Raw genomic sequence first — 26,944 nt, 5'->3', positions numbered from 1 at the left:
TTAATACCAATTGAAAGTTTTAGAACTTAACTCAAATTGAAGTTTTTATTTATTTATTTCTTCTAAGAGATGGAAATTTTAGATTTGAATTTCAAAAGGTGGAAGCTTTAAACATTGAAAGCCATGAAGTAGTCTCCACAAAATAGCTTATAGTAGAGAAATTCCATTTCCATCAATTTAATTAAAATTTCAAATTATTTATTTCAAAAATTTAAACTTATTTTAGTTTACAATATTTATTGAACATTAACTTACTAAACTTTCTTCTTGTTATCATCTTTACTGTTTTTCAAATTCTAATTCTTTATAATAAAGCCTCAAAATACCTTATCAACCTTTATTCTTGTTATCCACTGACATAAAATCAACAAGTAGAAAAAAAAGAAAAGAAAAACTCTCTAAAAATACAAAATGTTGTTTCTGAGCTTCTCTTTGAAACGAGATAAAATGTCTAGGATTTTTTTTTACACATATACTTTCTAATGTTAGAAACTTGATTTTTGGCAAGACAATAACTTTTTAACTTGAATCAAGATTTTTCAATAATGACAAATGTATGCTTGAAGCATGACCTCTATGTATGTATGATCTTGTGTCAATGTGTTTGAGAATATTTGCCTCAACCTCTTTCCTTTTCCTTTACTTGTCCTCAAGTCTTCTTTGAGTTCAAATCTTATAAATCTTCATGACAATCTCTCTCTCTCTCTCTCTCTCTCTCTCTTTATATATATATATATAATGGACTAGGATATACTACACTTGGTGTTTTAGTCATTTGAAATCAAGGATCCCATCATATATTGATTCCACAAGAATTACTTGGTCTTTTAATTATAACTTTGATTAAAAATACAAAAGTACAAGGATATCAAAATTGTTGCCATCAAGATTATGCAAAGGGCCCACACTTGAGAGACTCACCTCAAATCCAATTTGAGGATGTCAAATAAACTTGTATCTTCCAAAATTTAATCTCACCAACAATTTTGTATGGTTATAAGATTTGGGGACCTAAATTTCATGACCATGATCATGCTTAAGTTGACAAAGTTCTTATAGTCATACTATTTAAAACTTTGTGATAGAAACAATTGATTCATGACTAATGTTGACACACATCCTCTTCATATTTCATGTATGATTAAGAAGCAAAATATATCAAATAATTAGACAATACATGTTGATTTATACCATGTATGGAATTATATGTAAAAGGGATTAAAAAACACATTTGATATGCCCAATGTATGTGCTTCTTGCAAGAAATTGGCATTGTTCTTAATTAACCTCCCCAACATGCATTTGTCTAATCAATGTTCTCTACATTATTGAAAAAGAGATTTGTATAGAGGTATTAGGGTTTATAAAGTTCCAAATAAAATATTTTGGACAAAATCATCAAAACTATTAAACATAATGGTTTTCTACAATCTATAACATTAATTTCTATTGCTTCTTGAAGCATTTTTTCTTTTCCTTTTAGCATCAACATTGATGAAAACATACACACACAATTGCTTTGAGAAATAGCAGCAAGTACAAAACTATTGTCAAAAATGTATCAAGTACTTGAAACACTATAGTACTAATAATAATGTGAAAACAACACACTTGTTTGGATAATTGAGAGCACCAAACACAATAATAATATAGAAGATGGACAAATTTATCTTCTAAAGGACAATAGACTTTGTTTTAAATTTTGAAGTTTCTTTAAAACAAATGTAAATTATACATATGTCAACTTTACATAAAATTAAAATAAATTATTTCCAAAGATTGATATATTTACTAACATTGCAACAATGAATTAAAATTAAAATTAGAAAAATATTTTATACTTAATATCTAATATATTAGTAATGTATTTTTTAAACATTGCAACAATGAATTAGAATTGAAAAGTAATTTATACTTAATATTTAAAATTTTAATATATATTATTAATGTATTTATAGAGGTTGTAACAATGTATTTTGTCGTGAGGACAAGTCTTATTTATGTGATTATTTTATGAGGAAACCAAATAGGAATGTTTAAATGAGTTCAAGAGACTAAATTCTGGGAAGGAAGTCCACTATTAAAATGTGGTATTTCATGGATTTATTACAGTAGCTCCAGATGGGGAGTGTCATCCGGAAGAAGTTATAGCAGGGATGAAGACGAAATGCCTATCTAAGTTGTCTGAAAATGATCAAAGAGGTACTTCTGAAACCAAAATGATCAAATAGGTACTTCTGAAACCATCAGTTTTCCATCTTTTGCTCTGGCAAGCTAATTTGTTAAACAAAAAGTAGAATCTGGGTGGAAAATTTATTAGTCTACAGTATAATGCCATTAAACCCTTTCTACCCCACCTTTCCCTAGAAACAGAAACCCAGCTGCAATGAATGCAATTAATATAATTATCTGGCTGGGATGATATGAAATTGTTTGGGAACAGTGGGGCGGATGAAGAACCACGGTTCCAAGCCTTTTGCGGGCTGTTACAATTACATGTTTGTTGTTTTCGGGGAATGGAAGCATGGGTTTTCTAAGGCTATTGTTAAACGACATGTTGCCTCAGAGAATATTTGTCGGTGCTTTCAAAATTTTCATTACTGCTCTCTGCACAGGGGGAAAGCTTGAAAAGACAAGTTATTTCCTTGAGAAGTTGCGGGAAATTGGTCATGACACCACAATTTTTACATACAATTTATTGACTGACACCAGCTGCAACAAAGTGTACCTGGATGATTTTTTTAAGCATTTGGCTGCGAGAGCGTCTAGAGGCACATTTCCCGGCCTTTTCACTTGTAGTGCCTTCATTGATAATAGTTGTAAAGAATACGAAAGTGAAGATGCTTGCCACATGTTCGATGGAATGTGTAACAAAGGTTTAGTGCTTGCTGAGATGTGTTCTGATTCTTTGATCAGAGGGCTGTGTGAAGAAGGGAAAATTCATCGCTCAAAACAGCCATTAAATGAAACAGTGGAGGAACACATAGCTTCAAACCAAGTTAGTTACAGCACGAAGCTTTGTGAACATTGTGAGAGGGGAAGTATATGGGACGCTTTCAGGATTTTTCGGGAGATGGAATCATTGGGCCTTGTGCCTGATGCAGTTAGTTACACTAATTTCCTCAGAAGACTATGTAAGGAAAGCATGATACAGGTTGCCATGGATATCTTTGAGAAAATGAAGAAAAGTGGTTTAACCCCACAACGTGTTGCATACACAATCTTGATTGATGGCCTCTGCAAAGTAGGCAAATTTCAAGAGGCTTCTGACCTTTTAGATGAAATGCACATAAAGGGAATCAGAGCGGATGCTGTCTCCTACAACACTGTAATAAATGGATTTTGCAAGGCAGATAAGATGCATCTGGCTAAACGCTTTCTGCAAAGAATGGAGGAAAGGAATGTGGTCCCTCACATTCTCACATATGTAGTTCTAATCCGTGGATATTGTAAACAGGGCAACATAGAACAGGCTTTCAAATTATATCTTGAAATGGAGCGAAGGGACCTTGCTATCAGTTTGATTACATACAACATGCTTATCAATGTATTTTGTAAAGAAAACAAGTTGTCAGAGGCAAAGGAAATTTTGAAAATCATGTCAATGAAAGGATTGGAGCCTGACTTTATTACTTATAATATACTAATTGATGGTTATTGCAGAACAGGTGAGTTTTTGGAGGCCTTGAATGCGCAAGAGGAGATGGTGAAAGCAGGCTACGGACCAAGCATTTTTGCTGTAACTTCTTTTATCAAAGGTCTTGGAAAGGAAGGACTATTGGAAGAGGGACATAAGCTGTTGCAGAAAATGCAGAAGATATCAATGGTCCCTGACACCATCGTTTATAATATGCTTATTCATGCCAATTGTAAAGTAGGAAGATTTCCGGAAGCTTTAAGATTTATGGGCGAAATGATACAACAAGGCTTGTTTCCAGATGTTTGTACGTATAATATTCTTATCAGTGGTTATTGTAAAGCAGGAAAAATAATTCAAGCATTTGAACTTTTCCAGGAAATGCAAGTAAGGGGCTCATCTCCAAACCATGTTACCTACAATATTTTGATAAATGAATTGTGTAAAGAACGTATGGTGAATGCAGCATTGTACTTGCATGAAGATATGTTACGTAAAGGAATTCATGCTGACATTAGAACACACAATTCTTTAATCGATGGATACTGTAGAGTTGGAAGGATACAACAAGCATATAAGCTTTTCAGACAAATGTTAAGTGGGAATTCTGTTCCTAGCATCATTACCTACAATATCCTCATACGCTGGCACTCCAAGAGAGGATTGATCCACCGGAGTTTCAATTTGTACCATACAATGTTGAATAATGGTTTTGTGCCTGATATACGAACATACAATGCACTTATCTTTGGATTTTGTAAGACGGGTAAACTAAAGAAAGCAATGAAATTTTTGGAAGAAATGATTCAGAGAGATATAGTTCCTAATCACCTGATATTTAATATCATGATCGACGAGCATTGTCAACTTGGTGATATGCAGAATGCTTTGAACCTCATACGTAAAATGATAGTTTTAGGGCTTTCACTCAATGCCGCTACTTACTCTGTGCTTATTGATGGCTTTCACACAAAAGGTAATATACAAAAAGCTTGTGAACTCATGCATATAATGGTGAGGCAGGGACATGTTCCTCAGTATAATACTTACATTAAGCTGATTAATGGATACTGTAGAGAAGGCGATCTTAAGGGAGCTTTTAGGTTGACAAATGAAAATGAGTCATTAGGTGTTGTCCCTGCTTACATTGCTCATAGTGCTATTGTGAGGGGAATCTGTAAGATAGGAAAACTGGAGGAAGCAATCTGGTTGTTACATGACATGCTTCATATGGGATTATGTCCCACTGTTGCTACTTTCAATACACTGATTGATAGATATTGTAAAGTTGGTAATTTGGAGGTAGCATTTAGGTTGGCTGATCTCATGGTCAACTGTGGCTTGAAACCTAGAGTAACTACATATAATGTATTTATAGCTGGACTGTGCAAGGAAGGAAATTTACAAGGGGCCTTGAAGATGAAGGATGAGATGAAACAGAGAGGTCTTTGGTGCAACTCTAGTACTTACAGGTCACTTATTAATGGGATTTGTAAGGAAGGAAACCTAATTGAAGGGAAAAAGCTCTTGATGGAAATGCAGGAAAGGGGCTTGATCCCAAATGATTTTGTTTACGATACGTTGAATGATAAAGAGGATCTGTATGATGTTTTAAAGCAAGCATTGGAATCATTGAATTCCTTACAGAATAAGTCAGAGAAGCCTATGTGAAAGAAGCCAACTGCAGGATAAAAATGCTGTTGCTTTTGACATTGTAAGAAGGTAATATTGATTGTCAGGTTTACTTAGTGACTTACCAAATTGCCTTTTATGTAGCCCTAAAAATGAACATTGAACTTTAGGATTATAGGAAGACATACTGATTCAGTTGGTACATGACATATATCTTCAATATACAGATATAACTATGTTATATATTCATTGATGATTAGACAGAAATATCTTGGGCAGATAACAAGAACTGAAAGGAAATTTATCTCTAAACACAAATTCTGGAGATTATGTACTGTTTAGAATTATAAAAGGAAACTTGGAACTTACAATTTTCTTAATTGATTAGATGAACACTTGTAAATATTTCTTAAAAATCTATTGCCGAGAAGGTGGTTTTTTAAGCATTGCAAACATGGTAAGCTGCACTTTCATAGTTTAAGAAACTAGATGACTGCAAATGGATAACATGATGGGGTAGAGAAGAAACAAATAAATAATCAAGGGTTTCACAGGTTAATAGCAGTTGTGATTAGTTGCATCACTACATAGCAAAGGGCTAGCTGAAAACACCAACACAAAGATAATCTAGGTTTGGAAGGTTAAAGGTCCAAGCAAGAGACAATATAAATGCTAGTCTATTGATGCAGGAGCATCTTGGGTTGCCTTGTTATCCTGCTCATTTTTGTTCATTCTGCAAGTTGGTGCCTAGCAATTCTTTTATGTGCCTAGTAGTTCTTCATGTGCCTAGTAGTTCCTTCATGTGCGGAGTTGTTGTAGCAATTCCTTCATGTGTGAGTTACCCAGTGTATGCCGAATGACTCTTAATGTGCCAAGTTACCCAGTGTATGCCGAGTGTTTCTTCATGTGCCGAGTTACCTAGTGTATGCCGAGTGTCAGCATTTGGACGTGATTTTTGCGAGCCGACTTGTGGGATTTATTTTCGATCGCGACTTTTATGTTAAGATCTTTTCTTGGGATGTGTCCAGACTGTTGTTGGGTCGGCCCTCCTCTTATGTAATGTTTTAGAATAATCTGTAAGCCGTTTTGGCAAGTATATATAGAGTGTTTAGGCTTAGAGTTAGGCAAGTTTTTGGGGAGCAGATTGTAGAGCAGAACTAAAAGTGCAAATTTGCAGTTGGATCTTTGAATGTGAATGTATTTGTAATTGGCCGTAACCCAGAAGGCCTTACAGCTGGGCATGTATGAAGATATTTTAATGAATCAATAAAAGTATATCACTCTTTTTTCTCTTTTGGTTGCTGTTCTTTGTGTTTGCTTCCGTTGTGTTAACTCTTGTAGGGTGGTTTGGATAGCTGGGTTAGCCTTTGGCCCTAGTTATTCAACTTTTGCCTGCGTCAGTTGGTATCAGAGCTTGAGGTTCGTCCTTGTGGAGATTGGATCGTGTAGAACCCTGATTTGGATTTGGTTGTAGGGTGGCAGATCTGCGGATTTGACCTATAACTTACAGAGGGTTACGATCTTGCAGGAACTGATTTGTAAAGATGGTTCGTGGTAGAAGAAATGCTGATGATGCTATATTGGATCAATTGAGACAAATTGCAGCCAGATTAGATGCTGTGGAGACAACCCAAAGGAGAGGAGCACATCTTGATGATGTAAGTGATGATGAAGTAGTAGCATTGTCACGACTCAAATTTCGACATGCTTTTTATACGGATTTAATTGTGTGATTAACTGTTTGACTAAGACTCGACTTGAGTCGAATACTTTATAGACTTTGATAAGAATTTCATCATATATGTTATTAGATGGTAATGCTAATTATTTTGTCATTTTGATAAGTCGTTATATGTTGAGCTTATGAGATATCGACATGACAGTTAAAATTGTGATTTCATTTATATGTTTATACCTGATGATGAATGTTGAATGTTTAAAAAAATTTGTATTTAAGATATTATTTATTAATTATGATGATGACATTATTGACGCATTGGGTGATGTCGAGTTTGTGAGTGTGCAGGTACTGAAAGCGGAATGGTGGTTGAGGTAGAGGAGTTTAGCTCCTTGGCAGGGTTGGTCCGGAATTTGTATGGTGTAGCCGCACACACATACTTAGTTGTTTTTATTTGAATTTAAATCATTTGCTTTGAATTTAAATTAATCTAGATGGATTAAATGTTTTGTTTGTGATAATGTGGCATAAATAAAAAAAATGAATGATTAAATATTATAATTTAGATTATAAAACAAGTATTATACTTTCAAATTATTTTTCCTTAGTAATTACAAGCATAAATTTGAAATGGTAGTAGTTAGTTGGAAAAAATAAATTAAATCGTAATTAATAGTTCTTCTATTTTGAAAATGGTGGATTTAAATTAGATGTGAAAGCTTTAATAGAACTTAAAGTTTATTTAAAGTTCTCGAGCCAAGTGGTAGCCATAGATCCAAATAAGGAAAATTAATTGATTGCTAACAATTTTAAAATTTATAATCTTGAGTTGGTTTAAAATTATGTTTAATAGAAGTGTGAGTTATTTATTTCTAAAGCCAATTGTTATTTTCTTTTAAATTATGAATCATCCTATTTGTTGCCAGCTGAAATAACGAGGGGAGAACGATCTGTTTAGAGGAGGACTTAAAGAAGAACTTCTCAAAAAAAAAAAGAAAGATTATAACTGAGTATCATCGAGTATCATCAGGAAGAAAAACGATTTTTAAGGAGTGTAGGCGGGTTTTTTTAGAGAGGACAGAGAGAACACGATTTGCAAAAGAAAAGAGCAACATTTTTTTTAGGGGGAGAAAAAGAGATAGACGCTGATCTAGAGAGCATGTAAGGGAAAAAAAATTATTAAAAAAGGAAGTCGATTTCGGAAGGTGACGTTTTTCAGCAAAAGGGGAGAGAAGTTTTTTTGTTAAATCAAGGAAGGAAAAACATTTTTGGAAGGAGGAGCAGCCGTATTTGGGAGAAGATAAGAAGCAGTGCAGGCGGCTAGAATATTTGGCAACAGCAATCAGTTGGAGATGATTTCTTTTAATCAACAGGAAAGAACAGCCACCGTTGATAGAAGAGAGAGAGAGCCAGAGGCATAGGCGTTCCCACAACATTCAGGTTCCTTTTTTTTTTCCTTCTGTTAATTATCAAGGACTTAAGTCATGATCGGTTTTGATTACAATTTTGAGAAGGAATTGCTGTTTACATCGACTTGCTGTTATGAGTATAATAATTTTGCTGTTTACATTGAATTACTGATATGAGTATAATAATAATGCTGTTTACATTAATTTGCTGTTTCAGTATGGTAATTTTGTTTTGTTGAATCTACTATGAACGGAATAAAACATATAATGCTGAAAAGAAGTCAAATACTAAAAAAAAATGGTCTGGCTGTTTGTCTTCCTATTTTCCATATGTAACTCTATGATTTCCTTATTATGTTTTTTTTTAAAACCAAATGTTAGTAAACATTGAAGTGGTGCAATAGAATCCCTTCAACGTTTTTAGCACCTTCCACTATATAAGAAATAATTACCTTGCTGTAGTTTGTGGTTTGTGTTTTAAATTCTAAGTTAAAATTTGAGCTGCTAGGTATCACGTTTTGGTTGTGGATAAGATTTTCCACCGTGTGGTTGTAACTCTCCATTACCATTGTTAATTTCTTAGTCTCTGTAACGGGTCTTTGTGTAAATGTTATGAGAAATGGACTTATCTTACAGCTGGTTGTTAATTTGAAATAAACATAAGTATCAATTGCTTGTTTATATTTTTTTTTAGTTAGTGCAGTATGCTTTTTATCTTAAAACTAAATTACTTCTGAACCTAGAAGACCATTGTATGTTAATGTATAGCTTGATTTAGCTGAGTTATTTGACAATCACAGTTAAAGATTTAGTGAAAACATAATCTATCATATATATATATATATATATATATATATATATATATATATATATATAATGTTGAAAGATTGAGAAGTATATTGTCTTAAAACGGGAAAATGTATTTTACCTATGTTTAGGGGAAAAACAAGCTCATTCTTACAGTTAACTTTGAAGTACAGCAGAGGATTTTAGTGAAGACTCCCTTATAGTCTAGTCTCTATAAATTTTAATTTTAATTTGCTGATTGAATAGTTTTTTTTTTTTTTTGAAAAAGGGGTAAAAATTTATTCATTCAAAACCAGATTACAAAACAAAGGCCAGAGGCCCACAACAGCACTATATATTCTTATCGTCCAAGATCAGCTGATCAACAATCTCCCAGTATTCTCGAGGTAACTCATCCCTTCCATTAATATCCCAACTATCCACGTTCTCTGAAGCCCACTTTGCCAAACAATCCGCAACTCTCTTCCATTTGCGAGGGATATGAAGAAAGGAAACAGAGTCCAAGGAACTACATAAGCTTAGTATTTGTTTGGCCAAAGAGGCTAATCACCAATTAACCCTTTCCAAGCTCTGGTTATTCAACATCTCAACAACAATCTGCGAGTCACACTCATATATGATCTTTTTCCAGCCTAAAGAACATCCTCTCTCCACAGCAATCTTAACAGCAAGGGCCTCCATCAGATTATTAGAATGTTGACCCTTATAAATGGACAACATAAAAACTGCACCACCATCATTACCTCTACCTATAGCTCCAATACCAGCATGACCAAGATTTCCCCGAGAAGACCCATTAGTATTAATCTTCAAGAACCTAGCTGGGGGAGGGGACCATCGCCCATCCCTACAAACATGTTGCTTGCCATGGCACGGCCGTTTTCCAAGAGTGCCTCCCCAATTACTGCCATCCAAGCTCAAATTCCTCATAATACTTTGTTCCCCAGGATCTATACTTTCGGACATGTCACACTTAGCAAAAATAGTCTCTGCAGCTTACTAAGAATCTTCCTCCACAATTGTAGGCTATCTAACTTAGAGTCACAAAAGATCCTGCGATTCCTCTCCAACCAAAGGTTCCAGAGAACAAAAATTGGCCCAACCGTCCAGGCACTTTGCAAGAAAGACGTTTTTGCTGGAGGTCGGCCCAGACTTTCCCAAAAGTCAATGAGAGAAGTTGCATGAATACAGCTATGACTCCAAGCCTCTCACCATCTATGCCAAATTTCCTTCGAAAAGGGGCAGAGAAAAAATAAGTGAGAGATACACTCCTCATTATGTGAACATAAAAAACAAACAGAAGGTCCCTGAAAGCCTCTTTTGCGAAGATTCTCCCATGTAAGACATTTCTTCTAGGCCAGCAACCATAAGAAGAAATTACATTTCGGCCAAGAAAAGTTATTCCAAACCTTCTTCCACTAGTGCACTTTCGCTGTACCATTGAGGTTCCTGTCCAGCACAGCATAGCCTTGAGCCACAGAGAATTTGCCTTTTGGGCAAGGATCCCAAGCCAGAATATCCCTCCCCTTAAGAGAACTACAAAACCTGTTCTCCAACACTTGAGCAAGAAGAGTGCGATCCTCATCAGAGCCACTGATAGGCCACTCCTGAGAATCCTTTCGCCAAGTCACGTCCACCTGTCCCAAATGCTTGACAGTCTTAAAATGCTCCACCTTAAACCAACCAGCATCAGTGAAAATGTTGCAGAGAGGCTGAAGCTGGGGAAAGCTAGAGGTCATGGGTGGATGGCCATCCCAAGAATCCTGCCAAAACAGAGCATCCGAGCCTCCATTACAAATCCAAAAGAAGCCTTCCTTAATTATCTGAGCACCTTTCTTAAGGGTATTCCAAACACAAGAACCTTTACCCACCAAAGCAAGGCGCGACACATCTGAACTATCCGCACCAGGAAAATACTTGTGAGTAAGAATCTTGGCCCAATCTGAGTGCTGATTGTTGCACCACCTCCAATACAGCTTAGCAGCAAGAGCTGTGACAACAAGTGCCATTGACCTAAGACCCAGGCCCCCAGCATACTTTGGCCTACAGACACACTCCCACTTAACTAAACTCCACTTCGATGAGAGAAGGGTACCAGACCAAAGAAACTGCCGAGAAAGAGCATCAAAATCTCTTACAAAGGTAGAAGGGGGAACTTGCACACAACACCTGTAAATAGTGAGAGACTGCACCACAGTCTTAAAAAGAATCACTCTGCCAGCAAATGAAAGCCACCTATAAGTCCAATGACTGACTTTACTCCGGAATTTATCCAAAATCTCCTACCAATACACTTTATGTTGAGATCCCAAAACCAAGGGGACTCCAAGGTATAACAGGGGAAGAGGTCCAATCTAAAATCTGAGGATCCTAGCAATCCTGTTTTGAATAGGCTGAGGGGTATTGAAGAAGAAAATGGAAGATTTGTCATCATTAATACACTGACCTGAAGCCTTCAAATAAATGTCTAAGGCTCTCCTGAAATTAATAGCTTCACTAACTCTGGCCATGCCCATCAATGCAGTATCATCCACAAACTGAAGGTGAGAATAGGAAGGAAGAGAGTCATTCCAACTCCAACCTTGAATAAGCCCCCCCCACTTGAGATATAATAAATCTTCCAAGACTCTCAGCCATGATAATAAATAAATAAGGAGATAACGGATCCCCTTGCCGAAGTCCTCGAGAAGCACTAAACAGATCTGATGGTTCTCCATTTATAATGACAAAAAAAGAAGAGGTCACACAACTTAGAATCCAATTAACCCATTCCTCAGCAAAGCCAAATACCAGGAGAACATTATGTAAGAATTCCCAACTCACCCTATCATAAGCCTTAGCCATGTCAAGCTTCATGAACATAGCCCTCTCCTTCGAATTAGCCACAGAATGAAAGCTTCCTTTGCAACCACAACACCATCCAAAATTTGTCTTCCCTCAACAAAAACCCCCTACTCTGGGGAGATCAAAGTGCTGAGGAGTGGCTTAAGCCTCTCCGCGATCAGCTTGGTGATGATCTTATAGACAACATTACAAAGTGCAATAGGTCTAAAATGAGCCAACTAATTGGCCCCCTTCTGCTTAGGTATGAGAACTAGAAAAGTAGAATTCATGGACTTGAGCATCTGCTTATTCCTATGAGACTCTTGTATCACCTCAAGGAGATCAAACTTAATAATTTCCCAGAATTCTTGAAAGAACTCAATCGGAAATCCATCAGGGCTTGGAGCCTTACCTTTTTTCATGTTAAACACCACTTTCTCCACTTTAGATAGCAAAATAGGACGTAAAAGGGCCTCATTCATCTCCACAGAGACTAGGTGAGGAATGCAATCAAAGATTGCCCTCTCCTCAACCCTAGCATCAAGACCCTCCTTAGAAAAGAGATTTGAAAAATAGTTGACTGCTGCCCTGGAAATATCAACATTGGAAGAAAGTTGAATTCCTTTAGGCGAGACCAAGGAGGAAAGAGAATTCCCCTGTCTCCGAGCCTTGACCGAGTTATGAAAGAATGCAGTGTTCCTGTCCCCCTCCTGAAGCCAGTCAATACGAGATTTTTGCTTTCAGAAGATCTCCTCTTGAAGCTCCCACTCTTCTAATCCTTTAAGAGCCAAGGACTCCGCTTCACTTAGATCAAAGGTTCTCCCTTGGTCCCGAATCAACCGAGTGATGTTGTCTAACTTAGCCTGAGCATCTATCCTTTGAGCCTATAGGTTCCCAAAACATTGTTTATTCCACTTCTTAAGCCTGTACTTAACATGCTGAAGCCTCTTGCAGAAAGTAAACATTGTCGTCCCATGGGTAGGCATCCCCTCGTACCACCAATCCATCATAAGGTCCTGCAAAGACTGATCTCTTAACCACATTAACTAAAATTTAAAAGAAGGGTTCTTGGTGACTCCATAAGCAGTAATCGAGAGCTTGATAGGCCAATGATCAGAGCCTCTCCAATCCAAAATTTCTGAATTAATGATCAACTTGTTGTTCATCCAATAACTGGAAACCAAAAATCTATCTAGCCTTTCTGCGATAGCCTCAACACCAAACCTCCTATTATTCCATGTAAAGACACCATTAGTTGGCTTCACATCAATAAGATTCAAGGAGTCAATCATATCCCTGAAGAGATTTGTAGAGGTGTCCAACCTAGCTGCTACTCCACGTTTTTCATCTAAGCTAGTAATGGAGTTAAAATCACCAGCCAAGATCCATGGGAGAAATGGGTACATGTCTCGAATGTAGCTAATACGAGCCCAAAGATTCGACTTTTCTGAAATATTAGTAGGAGCATAAATATTAGATAGAAGGCACCTTTCCCCAGTTGCCAAACAAGATGCAACCAAAGAGAGAGGATCGACTAGAAATCACCAAACCATCCACTGTAAGCTTAGTTTCCTGAATAAAAACCACATCAAGTAACTGAGAATCAATTAATCTATGAACAGCCTTTTGTCTAGGGATGTTGTTCAACCCCCGTACATTCCATGATAAAATAATCATTTATGGGGGTGGGTGAAATGGGAATCAATGGGTTTCACAGACCAGACTCAACCAAAGTATCCCCCATAATCTTGACCCTCTCTTGATCAGTCTTTCTGCCACTCCTTGACAGTTTCTCTAGAGACCCCTTTTTAAAAGATTTCTGTTGTAACCCTAAAGTAGGATGGGCTTTGCTGCCCTTGGCCAAATCTGAGGTCCCCTTAGGAGCAGGGGGCTTTGGTACCACCTCAATTGAACTCATCATAACCTGTGATCCCTAGGGCTCCCTGGTATCCTGAACCCGAGGAGGTAGATCCATATCAATCTGTACACTTTGAGGATCTTCTGGCGATAGTAACTAATCCTCCCTCTTTGCCTCTTCTTCCTGAACTTCATGCAGACCCTTATCCCCAGAAGAAAGTTCAACTGGAATACCTTCCTCCTGTACTAGGTCTTCAAGAACTTCAAATTTGTTAAAATTACCATCATTGTGTCTCTCCTGCCAGGTTCTCTTCTTACCCTTGCCTTTATTCTGAGTTTTAACCTGAGTAAAGCCTTCATTATCCGTAGGTCCAATAGATGCAAGAGCCTTCCCCTTGTCCCCCTTAAGAGATCCGGAGACATCCAAGGTAGCAGGCTTAAATCTAGGATATTTATGGAGCAAGTGACCATATTCATGGCAAATTCAGCATCTGAAAGGGAGAGTCTCATAATCCAGTTGTTGGATCCAGGCAGAAGATCCCAAGTGTATTTCCATAGAATCTGGTAATGGATTAGTTAAATCTACCTCAACACAAATACGAGCATAAGAAATTACCTTACGATCCTAAGTTTGTGTAGCCGCTCCCACAGGTTTTCCAAGAAGTAATGAGATTGAATGAAGAATATCATCCCTCCAAAACTCCAACGGAAGCCTCGGCAAACGAACCCACACAGGGACCCTTGATGGAATCTCTTCGGCTGAATTGAAGCCCATGTGCCAAGGCTTGATGAAAAGCCCCACTTGGTTAAAGAAGGGCCTCCTTCAAATGCCCTATTCCTATCTGCCATGCAAGAGAAGATAACCAAGAAGTAATTATTCACTGCCAGAATGATCTCCATATCACCTTTGGGGTTCCAAACCCGACGCGCCCAGGAATCCAACATAGGTAAGGAGAGACGAAGGCCCAAAAATTTGCATATAAGGGCATGATTCTGCCAGTATTCAACATCCTCTGAAATCTGCTCAGGTTGAATAACTAGAACCGGCCAGTCTTCAGATCTTTCCAAACATCCATTTACTTTTTTAATTCGAAGCATCCCATTTGAGGGTGAGACCCCATCTCCCATTATAGGTTTACTCATCTGATTTCCACTATTAGCATGTGCTGAAGACAACGGGTCAGCCATCTCCAAATCCTCAGAGGCAATTTGAGATAACACTAAACCCCGATTCACCATGGGGCACGCTCAACAATCCCACCAGTAAAAATTGGGGCAGGAACCCCACGGTCTCCGACCCCATAACAAAGTCCCGACCAATGATGATGCAAACAAACCAAGATGCAAAAAGCTTACAAACCCCACCATAAAATGGACCCGCCTGTTCATCAACACCACGCAGCGCCAAAGGGACCCCGTGCATGCAGTGGACGCAGGCCAAAGCCGCGAGGAAGAGTAGGAGAATGATGCTAGGGTGTGCCAAAACGTAGGCCCCAACACATGACAGCCCAAGCTCTCAGTAGGAATACATGCAACGCCATCCGCGGCTCACCATCGTGCACCAGTTCGAGCTCCCTAGAATGAAACTTATTAGGATCTATCAAAAAACCGCTGATTGAATAGTTTAATATAATTAATTATATTGATTTACTAATCAATACGGAGATAAGCTATACAACAGGCTAAGAGTTATAACTCAATAAGATTTTGTTTTGTTTCAAATTAGGAAGGGTGCTGAATGTGGGATCAAAGAGGAGGGTAATTTATGGGAAGTGTATTGTTTTCCTTAGAAATTTACCTGCCAGTCTTTTACATTTTACTGGTTCATGAAGCTTGGCCAAGCTCGGTAAAACTTTTATGCATATGTTTGAAATGCAGTTGGTTATTATTACATTGTTTTCCCTCTTCAACATCCTTGTATATGTTTCTACTAGACATATGTGTAAGTAAATTAGGCACATAGGCTGCACTAGATCTTTCCGATCCAATTGTGCTGAGTTGCTAGCCTTCTCGTGCCAAGGTCGGGTAGTTCTCCTTAACCGGAGAACCTCGGGGAGCTAACCACTCCATGGTTGGGCGATAAAAGCGCCTAGACCACTCTTTCGTCTCATGATAGCGGATGGACATTGTTCCGATGGCTCGGAGATGAGATTACATGCAGATGGACACTAAGGTTGACATAGTTTTGGCAAAAGATGTTATGTTCATATGAGTCATTTCCAGCATTTATACTTTGCTTTGTATATGGTATTGATATGTGGTCGGCTTTTGTATTATCAAGTGTATTTAGAAAGAATGATGATATGTAATAATGATTGTGTTTCTAGTTATCCTCGACTATTTGTCGATATGTATGGATTTTTCCATCTAGAAATGGACATTAAATTATATAGTTATATGTGAATAAAATCGACTTTTGACTTTTCAAATTTCATATATTTCCACATATATTTCCGCATCTTGGGGTTGTTTGCATATCTGGCAATTATTGCTGATTTCATTGTTTACAAGCACCAAACATAATCTAGAACTTGAAGAAGATCAAGATGAGGAAAGATTGTTGCGAGTGTTGTCTAGGGCAAATTCAAAGTTTGCTGTAGAAGTTGTTCCTTATGATGGAAAATTGGATACCAATGCTGTGTTGGATTGGATCTCTGATATGGAGAAGTTCTTTGAGTATGAAAACACTCCTGATAATAGAAAGGTGAAGATTGCAGTCACTAGGTTGAAAGGTCATGCATCACTATGGTGGGAGCACTTGCAAACTGATAGACAAAGGAGAGGAAAGGAGAAGATCAGAACTTGGCCAAAGATGGTGAACAAGGGAAAGAACAAATTCCTCCCTGCTGATTACCAAGTTAGCTTGTTGAGAAAGATGCAAAATTTGAAACAAAAAGACATGACTGTGAAAGAATATACTGAGGAATTCTATAGATTGGACATTAGATTTGGACATGTGGATGATGATGTTGAGAAAATTGCAAGGTACATTAATGGATTGAGATCTGGGATTCAAGATGAAATAAGTTTTGTGAAGTCGGAAAGTGTAGAAGAAGCATATCAATATGCCTTGAAAGTTGAGGAGATCTTGACAAAGAAGCATGAACAAAGACAAAGAGGTAGAGGTGGTAGATTCGAAAGAGGCAGAGGTAGATCTTATGGAGAAAGTGACAGATTTGACAGTTCTATGCAGGATAAAGGCAAATTTGAATGAAAGAATGATGACAATGGCAAGACTGAATGGAAAAGTGGTAATTCTTATCGAGGAGGCACTAATTCTTACCGAGGAAGAGGTAATTCTTATTCTAGAGGTGGATTTCATGGTATTTGTTTCAAATGTGGTAAAAAGGGACATAGATCTTTTGAATGTAGATCCTCTGAAAGTAGGCAAGGTAACAAAAATGCTATGATTCAAGAAGATGATGAGGGTTCACCAAGTGGACCTAAGGCTGAAGAAAATCTGATGGTGAGAAGAACCTTATGTAATAAGGGAAGTGATGAGGAACCTGTTTTAAGGAGAAGTCTTTTCAAGACAAGATGTAAGATGGTTGGAAAATGCTGCAAAGTGATCATTGACAATGGAAGTTCTACAAATCTGGCATCAGAAGAGCTAGTTACTAAGTTGCAGTTGCAGAGGCTGGAACATCCCAAACCTTATCATGTTTCATGGATCAAAGATGATCATAAGATATTGGTAAGTGAGCAATGCCATGTGAAGTTCAAAATTGGACATTATTTTGATGAAGTTTTGTGTGATATTATGCCCATGGATTGTTGTCATATTTTGTTGGGTAGACCTTGGCAATATGATAGAAATGTTGTACATGATGGAAGATTAAATCAATATACTCTTTGGGTAGATGGGAAGAAACAAACATTGCTGCCTTTGATTGAAAGTCCAGATGAGGTTAATTGTACTGCTGTAAAAATTTGCATGGTTAATGGGAAACAATTTGAAAACGAAATGAAAAGGAATCAAGTCTGTTTTGCCATAGTTCTTAGAGGACCGAGTGTTGATAATAATGGCCGAGCAGCAGAAGCTAGTAATGACCAAGTGACAGTAGATAGTGACAGCCGAGTACCAGTAGAAATTACAGAATCGCTGAATGAGTATAAAGACATTATTGCTGATGATATTCTTAATGGTTTACCTCCAGTAAGAAGCATAAGTCATTGTATGGATCTGATTCCTGGAGCTAGTTTGCCAAACAAAGCACCATATAGATTGACACCTGCAGAGAATGAAGAACTTAACAGACAAGTGCATGAGTTGTTGCAGAAAGGTTTGATCAGAGAAAGCTTGAGTCCATGTGCTGTACCTGCTGTATTAGCACCTAAAAAGAATGGAGAATGGAAAATGTGTATTGATTCCAGAGCCATTAACAAGATAACAGTGAAATATAGGTTTCCTATGCCGAGGATGAATGACATAATGGATTGTTTGAGTGGAGCAAAGTATTTTACCAAGATTGATTTAAAAAGTGGCTATCATTAGATCAGAATCAGAAAAGGTGATGAATGGAAGACTGCTTTCAAGACAAAAGATGGTTTGTATGAATGGTTGGTTATGCTTTTTGGTTTGTCTAATGCATCTAGTACTTTCATGAGGTTGATGAATGAAGTTTTGAAAAGATTTTTGGGTAAGTTTGTGATTGTTTATTTGGATGATATTTTGATATTCAGGAAGGCTAAGGAAGAACATCTTGAGCATATTAGACAAGTATTGTAGAGGTTGAAAGAGGAAAAGTTGCTAATTAATCTGAAAAAGTGTTCTTTTATGCAAGAGGAGATTGTGTATTTGGGATTTGTGATTTCAGCTGATGGATTAAAGATGGATCCTGAGAAGGTTAAAGCAATTTTGGAATGGCCTACACCTGAGAATGTGGGTGAGGTAAGATCATTTCATGGTTTGGCTAGTTTTTACAGAAAGTTTATAAAGAATTTCAGTGCTGTTTGTAATGCTATGACTGAGACAATGAGGGGAGATAAAAAGGAATTCAAGTGGACACACGAAGCTGATAAGAGTTTTGAGACTTTGAAACAAAAGGTTGTTGAATTACGTGTATTAGCTTTACCTAATTTTAACAAAGTATTTCAAGTTGAATGTGATGCAAGTGGTAATACAATAGGAGCTGTATTAAGTCAAGAAGGTAAGCCTGTTGCTTTCTTTAGTGAAAAGTTGAATGATGTTAAAAGGAAGTATTCTGTGTATGATCAAGAATTTTATGCCATTGTTCAAGCATTGAAGAAGTGGAGACATTATTTGATTCCTAAAGAGTTTGTGTTGTATACTGATCATAAAGCTTTACAGTACTTGGGAAGTCAACATAAATTGAATCAGAGACATATGAAGTGGGTTGAGTATTTGCAGAGTTTTACATTTGTCATTAAGCATAAGAGTGAGGTTAATAACAGAGTTGGTGATGCATTGAGTAGGAGATGTTCTTTGCTGACAGAAATGAAGGTTGAAATTATTGGTTTTGATGAAATGAAAAAGTTGTATGATGCTGATCTTGATTTTTCTGAGGCGTGGAGAGAGTGCAGAGCACCAAATCTGACAGATCACATAAGTAAGTATGATGAATATTTCATTCAAGAAGGCATGTTGTTCAAAGGCATTCAATTGTGTATTCTTAGAAGTTCTATGAGGATGAATCTGATTAAGGAAAAGCATAGTGGTGGATTGGCTAGACATTTTGGAATTGATAAGACATTAAGTTTGCTGAAAGAGAAGTATTATTGGCCACAAATGTATAAGGATGTTTAGAAATTTATAAAGAGTTGTGGAGTTTGTCAAGTTGCAAAGGGATTGAGTCAAAATACTAGTTTATATACACCTATTACTGTTCTTGAGAAACCTTGGATTGACATTAGTATGGATTTTGTTCTTGGATTGCCTAAGACAATGAAAGGGTATGATTCCATATTTGTTGTAGTGGACAGATTTTTTAATATAGCTCATTTCATACCATGTAAGAAGACATCAGACACTGAGCATATTGCTGAACTTTTCTTTAAAGAGATTGTGAGATTGCATGGATTACCAAGAAGTATTATTTCTGACAGAGATAGTAAGTTTGTTGGTTATTTTTGGAAGACTTTGTGGAAGAAGATGGGTACTGAGCTGAAGTTTAGTTCTACATTCCATCCACAGACAGATGGATAGACATAGGTTGTGAATAGAAGCTTGGGTAATTTGCTGAGATGTTTAGTTGGGAATAAGCCAAGTAATTGGGAGATGGTATTGGCATAAGCTGAATTTGCAGTTAACAATTCTGTGAAGAGGAGTACAGGGAAGACACCTTTTGAGATTATTATTGGAATGCATTTTAGAGGTATATCAGATTTGAGAGATGTTGCTGGTGAAGAAAAGAGAAGCGTTGTAGAAGAAGAATTTGCTAATTTTATGTAGTCTTTGCATAAGGAAGTGAAGTTGAGGTTGGAACAAAGTAATCAGAAGTATAAGGAGAATGCTGATCAGTGTAGAAGACACCATGATTTTCAAGTTGGTGATGAGGTAATGGTTCATCTGAAGAAAGGAAGATTCCCAGTTGGAACATATAGTAAACTGAAGATGAAGAAATTTGGAACTTGTAAGATCTTGAAGAAGTTTGACAGTAGTAATGCTTATGAAGTTGAGTTACCTGATGACATGAATATATCTCCTATATTCAATATTGCTGATTTGTATAAGCATCATGAGTCAGAGGATGAAGTTGTTGTATCAGATGATTATCCTAAGAAGCAGATTGAAGAAGTTGAACGAATACTGGATCAGAGAGTTGGCAAGAGCACAAGAGGAAAAGATTACTATGAATATTTGGTGAAGTGGAAGAACAGACCTATTGAAGATGCTTCATGGATTTCTCAATTTGAGTTGGATTCAGCTCAGGTTGTGACATCTCAGTGATTCAGGAGAATCATTTCTTTCAACCCTGGTTGTCTGATGTAGGAGCATCTTGGGTTGCCTTGTTATCTTGCTCATTTTTGTTCATTCTGCAAGTTGGTGCCTAGCAATTCTTTCATGTGCCTAGCAGTTCCTTCATGTGCGTAGCACCTTCATGTGCCTAGTAGTTCTTTCATGTGCCTAGCAGTCCTTTATGTGCCGAGTTACTGTAGCAATTCCTTCATGTGCCAAGTTACCCAATGTATGCTGAGTGTCAGCATTTGGACGTGATTTATGCAAGCTAACTTGCAGGATTTATTTTCGATCGCGACATTTATGTTAAGATCTTTTCTTGGAATGTGTTCAGACCGTTGTTGGGTCGGCCCTCCTCTTATGTAATGTTCTAGAATAATCTGTAAGCCATTTTGGCAAGTATATATAGAGTGTTTAGGCTTAGAGTTAGGCAAGTTTTTGGGGAGCAGATTGTAGAGCAGAACTGAAAGTGTGAATTTGCAGTTGGATCTTTGAATGTGAATGTATTTGTAATTGGCCGTAACCCAGAAGGGCTTACAACTGGGCATGTATGAAGATATTTTGATGAATCAATAAAAATATTTCACTCTTTTTCCTCCTTTGGTTGTTGTTCTTTGTGTTTGCTTCTGTTGTGTTAACTCTTGCAGGGTGGTTTGGATAGCTGGGTGAGCCTTTGGCCCTAGTTATTCAACCTTTGCCTGCATCATCTGTGCTATCTGTAATTAAGCTAAGAGGCTTCGACTAAATTTGATGCCCATCTAAAGATTTGAGGTGGCAATGATGTGTGAGAATGTAACTGATTGAGGGATTGGAAGAATTGCACAGGGTAGTGGAAGAGTAGGTCTTGCAATATACTGAATTCAAGGTTCATAGATTGGATTTTTTGAAAAGCAATTGTTTACAAAGCATGTCTGAGGTCTTGTGTAGAAAGGAGAGTCAGCCCTTATAGGTATATTTTTTGGCAATTTTGTGTAGCAGAGAGCTTTTATGTCTTATAATATGCGACATAGTTAACACCAATGCCAAGGCTGCTGATTTGGAGATGTCGCCACTAAATTAGAGCTAGTACTGATTTTATTTTGTGGTAGATTTTATGGTTGATTGCCAAATATGATTTCATTTTAACTCAACATTTTCCTTGAGATTTATGAATTTAGTTTCAGTTTTACGTGTGATCGATAATGTTGGCTATACAGATTATGAATTAAGAGTGTGGATTCTTTTGATTCTGGGATGGTACTTCTTAGGATCTCCCTTTTGGCCATTGTAATGAGAATTGTTTGTTATTGTTTGAAACTGAGTAAAAGAGAGCAGACATTGTTCTTGAAAAGATTTACAGATATTTTGTCTCATAATAATGTGTCTGGGTGTTTAGTTTTTGAATGTTTTAGAGATTCTTGCGAGTTTTTTCTATGTTGCATTGATTTTTTCCAATTATTTCAGAAGTGGGTGCATGTTTATCCAATGGTTTTGGAAAATAGATGTGCATACAAGATTTATTTTTGCTCGTCTGGGGGATGTTTTGTATTGTTGAGTGTGCATTTGTGATGTAGGATGCCATGAATTCTGAGTGGGGAAAACTGAAACAACTTTCTGTTCACCATTGCACTTTAAATGAACTATTAGATTCGAAGCCTGTGGTTTGTTGCTTTAGTAGAGAATGAAGAGACTTTAAAATGGATGAGGCAGTTCACAGCAAGTGCAGAAATATTGAGATCAAATGAAGAGGCAGCACAGGTAACTAGAGCATCACAACAGTGATGCCTCCATAGACATGTCCTCTATCTGTGGACACCTCTGAAGTACCACCCTCTTCACCATCAAGCACCAGCCCTCCTGTTTCAGCCTTCTCATGTTGGTAAGGCTTAGCGAGATTATAAATGTACCTGTTTGGGGAAACAAGAAGGAAGTTACAACTGTATATTTTGTAATTTCTCAAAATTTAACTATACCCACATTGATCCCTAAATCATTAGTGAACTGGAGCATATCAAAGAAGCAAATCCTTAATTACAACTATTGAACAATCTTCAAATTTCACATTTTTAACCATATCTCCTTATCATTGTATTTCTGAGTTTAAATTGTGGTGTGAAACAAAGGGTTGCCAAAGAAGATTGTGCAATTGCCTCCTAAAAGATTAATGGCTATAAAAACTTCGGGTTTCTGGAGGCAAATTACTGATACAAGTTATTTACGAGGGTCAAGGGACAAAATTAATAAATTATTAGACTTCAAGGTCAACAATAATGCGTTGCATCTAATCAATCATGCAGATTTCTGTTGCTGCAAATCTGAATCAAAGCTGCATAAATGGACAGGTAAACTTGTGGTGATTGTGTTATTGTTAGGCTGTGAGTCTAGTTATTTTTCTAAATGTCTAATCAAAATTGTTTTAGAAAGGTGTTTTTGGTGGAAACTATTTTAGAATTTAAATTACAAAGTATGGGAGTTTTATATCTTTGAAGTGAGCCATTTAGAAGGCCAAGAAACTGACTCAGAACCATCCAGCAATTAGAATTTATTTCATTGGGCATCAGAATATCTTGTCCCTAGCATAAATCCAGATGTAGATAAGTGCAGGTAAAAAAAAAAAATTAAGGGAAAGAATCGATGCATTCCGCATTCATGAGACAACTTCGCAGACACATATATTAAAGGCAATTATTATGATTCCATTGATATGCACCCAAAATTCTTTGGTTCTCCTTTCCATGAAATAGTCTGTGGTTTTTTCTCACTAATTGATTGCACCTTTATGTAGAAGGCTTATTAGGCATGCTGTCTCTTCTGTCAATTTTCTTGAAATATTAAGGTTTACTCATTGTAATAATAAAGGCATTTTAGTGATTTTGAAGTTCACTTTTTATTCAATGCATTCAAAAATCATATATGAACTCTAATAATAATATTACTGTGTGTTTATTAACAGTATTTGTGCTTATTACGGTGCAAATGTAGATGCTCTTCAAGATTTTAATGAACTTTTAAAAATCTTCAAAAAGACACACTTCTTATGGTGCTGGTAGGAAATTGCAAATGGTGCATAGCCTTTAAAGAAAAAAATTTAATCTTAAGAATATGAAAGCGATTTGTCTGTATACCTTGTGTGTCAAGTTGTATAGGATCTTCTTGTTTTCTGATTAATGCAATCTACAATTTGTTTCAGGGAAACCGCGAGAGTGAAAAAAATCAATGGAGAACCCCCAGAACCCCAACAAAGTTAGGATCTTAGAAATGAGAGAAAGCAAAACCCAGAAGCCCAACTGTGTATGACTGGTTAGTCCCATAAATCAAGAAATCAATTCCTCAATAATCGTGCATATACTACTCCCTTCTTGCAGACGATAGTACTAATGCTCTTGTAGTGCTAAATGCAGGGTGGTGATTAGTGCTTTCAACAGATTAAATGCAATAAAGTTTTGATGTTGATTGCATTGTAATGCCAAGTCCTGAGTTGCCTTGCTCGGGGTTGCTTAACTGCTGCTGCCTGCTGCCTTCTTCTCTATTCAGTTTAGATAGATGGTAGTATACATAGATTAGCTAGGTAAACCCATGTACACAGTTTTCAGTTTGTGGGTTTTCTAATGGGTTGATGTTGAGCATTTTATCTGCATGGTAAAACTTAGCAATAACCTGAGATTGAAATAACATATTTTTTACATTTTACATTTAAAAAAAATTCTGTGTCCCTCGTGTTTCCTAAGTTCATTGTATTTTATCAATTCCCCTCATCTATGCTGTTCATTTGTGGAGATTAATTTAAATTTTTCTCAATTTCTTATTCTTTTTCTAACGCCCTGACTTTATATAAATAGGTTGGGGACTAGCTGCAGCTGTCTGGTGGCCAAAGCAGGAATTGACATTGCCTGTACTATTCTGAGAAACTCTAAAATTCTCCTTCTTAATGATGCTATAAGTAATCTGGATTCACAGTCTGAAACAATTGTCCAAGAAGTACTGGATCACCTTTCTGTTGGCCCGGCTACTATTGTGATTGCTCAGCACTTATGTACAGCCAGGAATGCCAATTGAATTGCTGTGATGGAGCAGGAGGTACTTACAGAAAAAGGGACTTGCAATGAGCTTATGAAAAAACAGGGATTCTTCTTCTCTCTGGTAAGCATGACTGCATCCCACAAACCCCAGCATTATCCAAAGTCTCGCAACTCTGCAATTTCTCCTTATAATAACTTGGAGCCATTCTTAAATGGTTATTCTTCACCTAATTCAGTCTCCAAGCTATTGCAGAAAGAATTTGAACAGCAGGAAGAATTGAATACTAAAGCTGTTCCACTGTCAAGGATTATATACAAGTAGAAGCCTCTTGAAATTTATCGACGAACATTGGGTTGCTATGCAGTAATTCGACATGAAATTTTTATCGAGTTAAACGTCTTGAAGTTTGATATGCTCTAGAAGAGTTGTCACATTGTAAAGGTTGTGCATGAGCATTTATTTATCAAACAAAAATATTTTTTTAGCCATTATTAGTTCTTGGCATAGGCTGGTTACTATTGCATCCATTAGATACAGTTATTCTTTTCATATGACCAATAAGCTTTCAGAATTTTTTGAACTTTTTTGGTTGATAAAGTATTATTTATTGTGAATGTACATAGCAGAGGTATATCCATCCAATATTGCAGTAACTATAATCACCACCCTTACAAATTCAACTTCGACCCCCACAAGAAAAAAACATTGTTGTTGGTAGAAGGAAATTAACCAATTGTCAAAAGCTTCTACACCTAAAATCCTCAAAAAAATTCATTACATCTATGGAAAGACAAGAGACCCAAAAACAGTCAGATCTGGAAAGCAAAGATCACGCCCTAGTGCATTGGCAATCTTCTCTACTTCAGCCATGATTTGCACAACCCCATACATGAGCTCCACTTCCACACCCATGCCAAACTTAAACAAATTTGTAGGCATCATTGCCACAACCTTGATCAGCTCAGCCCCTAACAAAGCTCCTTGGCCCTCGCTTCACCAATAGTCCCTCAATTGGAAGTTGAGTTTTCATTTCTCCAACTATTCCCTTGGCATGCTAGCCTTCTAAGCCTCTTCCCGATTGTGCACATAATCCTTTATGAAACCCATGCCTTCCTTGCTTCCCCTATCCTCATCTAACTGTCCTTCATGGTACACCAAATAATAGAGGGGTTACATGTGGTGGGTACCCTAGCATTGCAGCCTAGTCCCCAGTTGCACCTACAAATCCATAAGCCGATTCGAGAAAGGACAAAATATTGTTATAATCCAATCTACATTCTAGCCTCACACATCTTTCCACCACCCTTTTCACCTCTTCCTTACTATCCAATTGAAGACCCCACATACAAAATGGGGATACAACATCTATATTTGTCTTGTATTTGAACTTTGCAAGCATAAATTCATCCCCAAGCAATTGATGAACAAGCAACAAGAAAAAGAGATCATCAATTGTGAACATAGTCTTCAATCAAATGTCTAAAACTTAGTCCGAAAAGACCATTTAGTGTTTGGAAGCCTTCAAACTAAAATTGGCTTCCATATTTTTTGAACCTTATCCTCCCAACTTTGGACACATTATTCAAAATTAACTTGAATTTCCATCATATTTCCTCAGGTATTGTCACACCCCGTCAAAGAATCCTCGTGAAACAAGGTACGTGATGGGCACAATAATTTTTTGTTGAATAACAAAACACCATTGACGACATCATTAACATGCATGCACTATCATGACATACAATGTAATTCTAAATCAATAACATTTGTTAAACAATCAATTCCACTATCAACATGAACTTCACTTATTTCTTTAGGGCAATGGGTCAATGCACTCCAGAGGTTCCATGTTCACACACAATGACTATGCAAGGAACACAGTAGAAGGCTCAAACAAACCTCTCAACTTGCCATGCAACCCTAAACTCAATTGGACACGACTATCCTCCATCCAAACTATACAGTTGACCAATTTTCAAAAAATCGAAAACATCATGGATTTTTCTGAAAATTTCAGCGTTTGATCTTCATGATCTGCATAGTTTGACAACTCATATAGTCAAATGCTCTCTAGGTTTACTCTTAGGCAATGCTCATTTTTGAGGAATTTGAGTGACAACCTAGGTAAATAAGAGTTGCAGGGCATAGTTCTTGCCAAGTGCAGGTGGTTGATCATGCTCCAT

The 26,944-nt window shown here is 37.0% G+C and overlaps 1 protein-coding gene across 10 annotated transcripts; it reads left to right on the top strand.

Moving 5' to 3' along the window:
* Positions 1–2,037: 2,037 nt before the first annotated feature.
* On the top strand, positions 2,038–25,249 carry LOC149542734 (uncharacterized). 10 transcript variants are annotated; one of them, XM_089797622.1, is made up of 7 exons: positions 2,238–5,359; positions 6,798–6,927; positions 7,296–7,362; positions 7,874–8,387; positions 23,932–24,041; positions 24,143–24,309; positions 24,581–25,249. In XM_089797622.1, the coding sequence occupies exon 1, from the start codon at positions 2,525–2,527 to the stop codon at positions 5,306–5,308; it is 2,784 nt and encodes a 927-aa protein (XP_089653748.1). In that variant the 5' UTR covers positions 2,238–2,524; the 3' UTR covers positions 5,309–5,359; positions 6,798–6,927; positions 7,296–7,362; positions 7,874–8,387; positions 23,932–24,041; positions 24,143–24,309; positions 24,581–25,249. The 10 variants fall into 10 exon arrangements, 7 of the variants coding, with proteins under 7 accessions (XP_089653748.1, XP_089653745.1, XP_089653747.1 ...); XM_089797619.1 differs by having other exon boundaries at positions 7,296–8,387; XM_089797621.1 differs by having other exon boundaries at positions 6,798–7,362.
* The last annotated feature ends 1,695 nt before the right edge of the window (positions 25,250–26,944 follow it).

The sequence above is a fragment of the Cupressus sempervirens genome, chromosome 8 (genome assembly GCF_028749045.1).
Source record: "Cupressus sempervirens isolate cs-2001-9-10 chromosome 8, ASM2874904v1, whole genome shotgun sequence".
NCBI classification, from domain to species: Eukaryota; Viridiplantae; Streptophyta; class Pinopsida; order Cupressales; family Cupressaceae; genus Cupressus; species Cupressus sempervirens.
This window is presented reverse-complemented; position numbering and strand designations above follow the sequence as displayed.

Coding starts and splice junctions, on each gene's coding strand:
- LOC149542734 (XM_089797622.1), top strand. CDS start 2,525: ATGGGTTTTCTAAGGCTATTGTTAAACGACATGTTGCCTCAGAGAATA.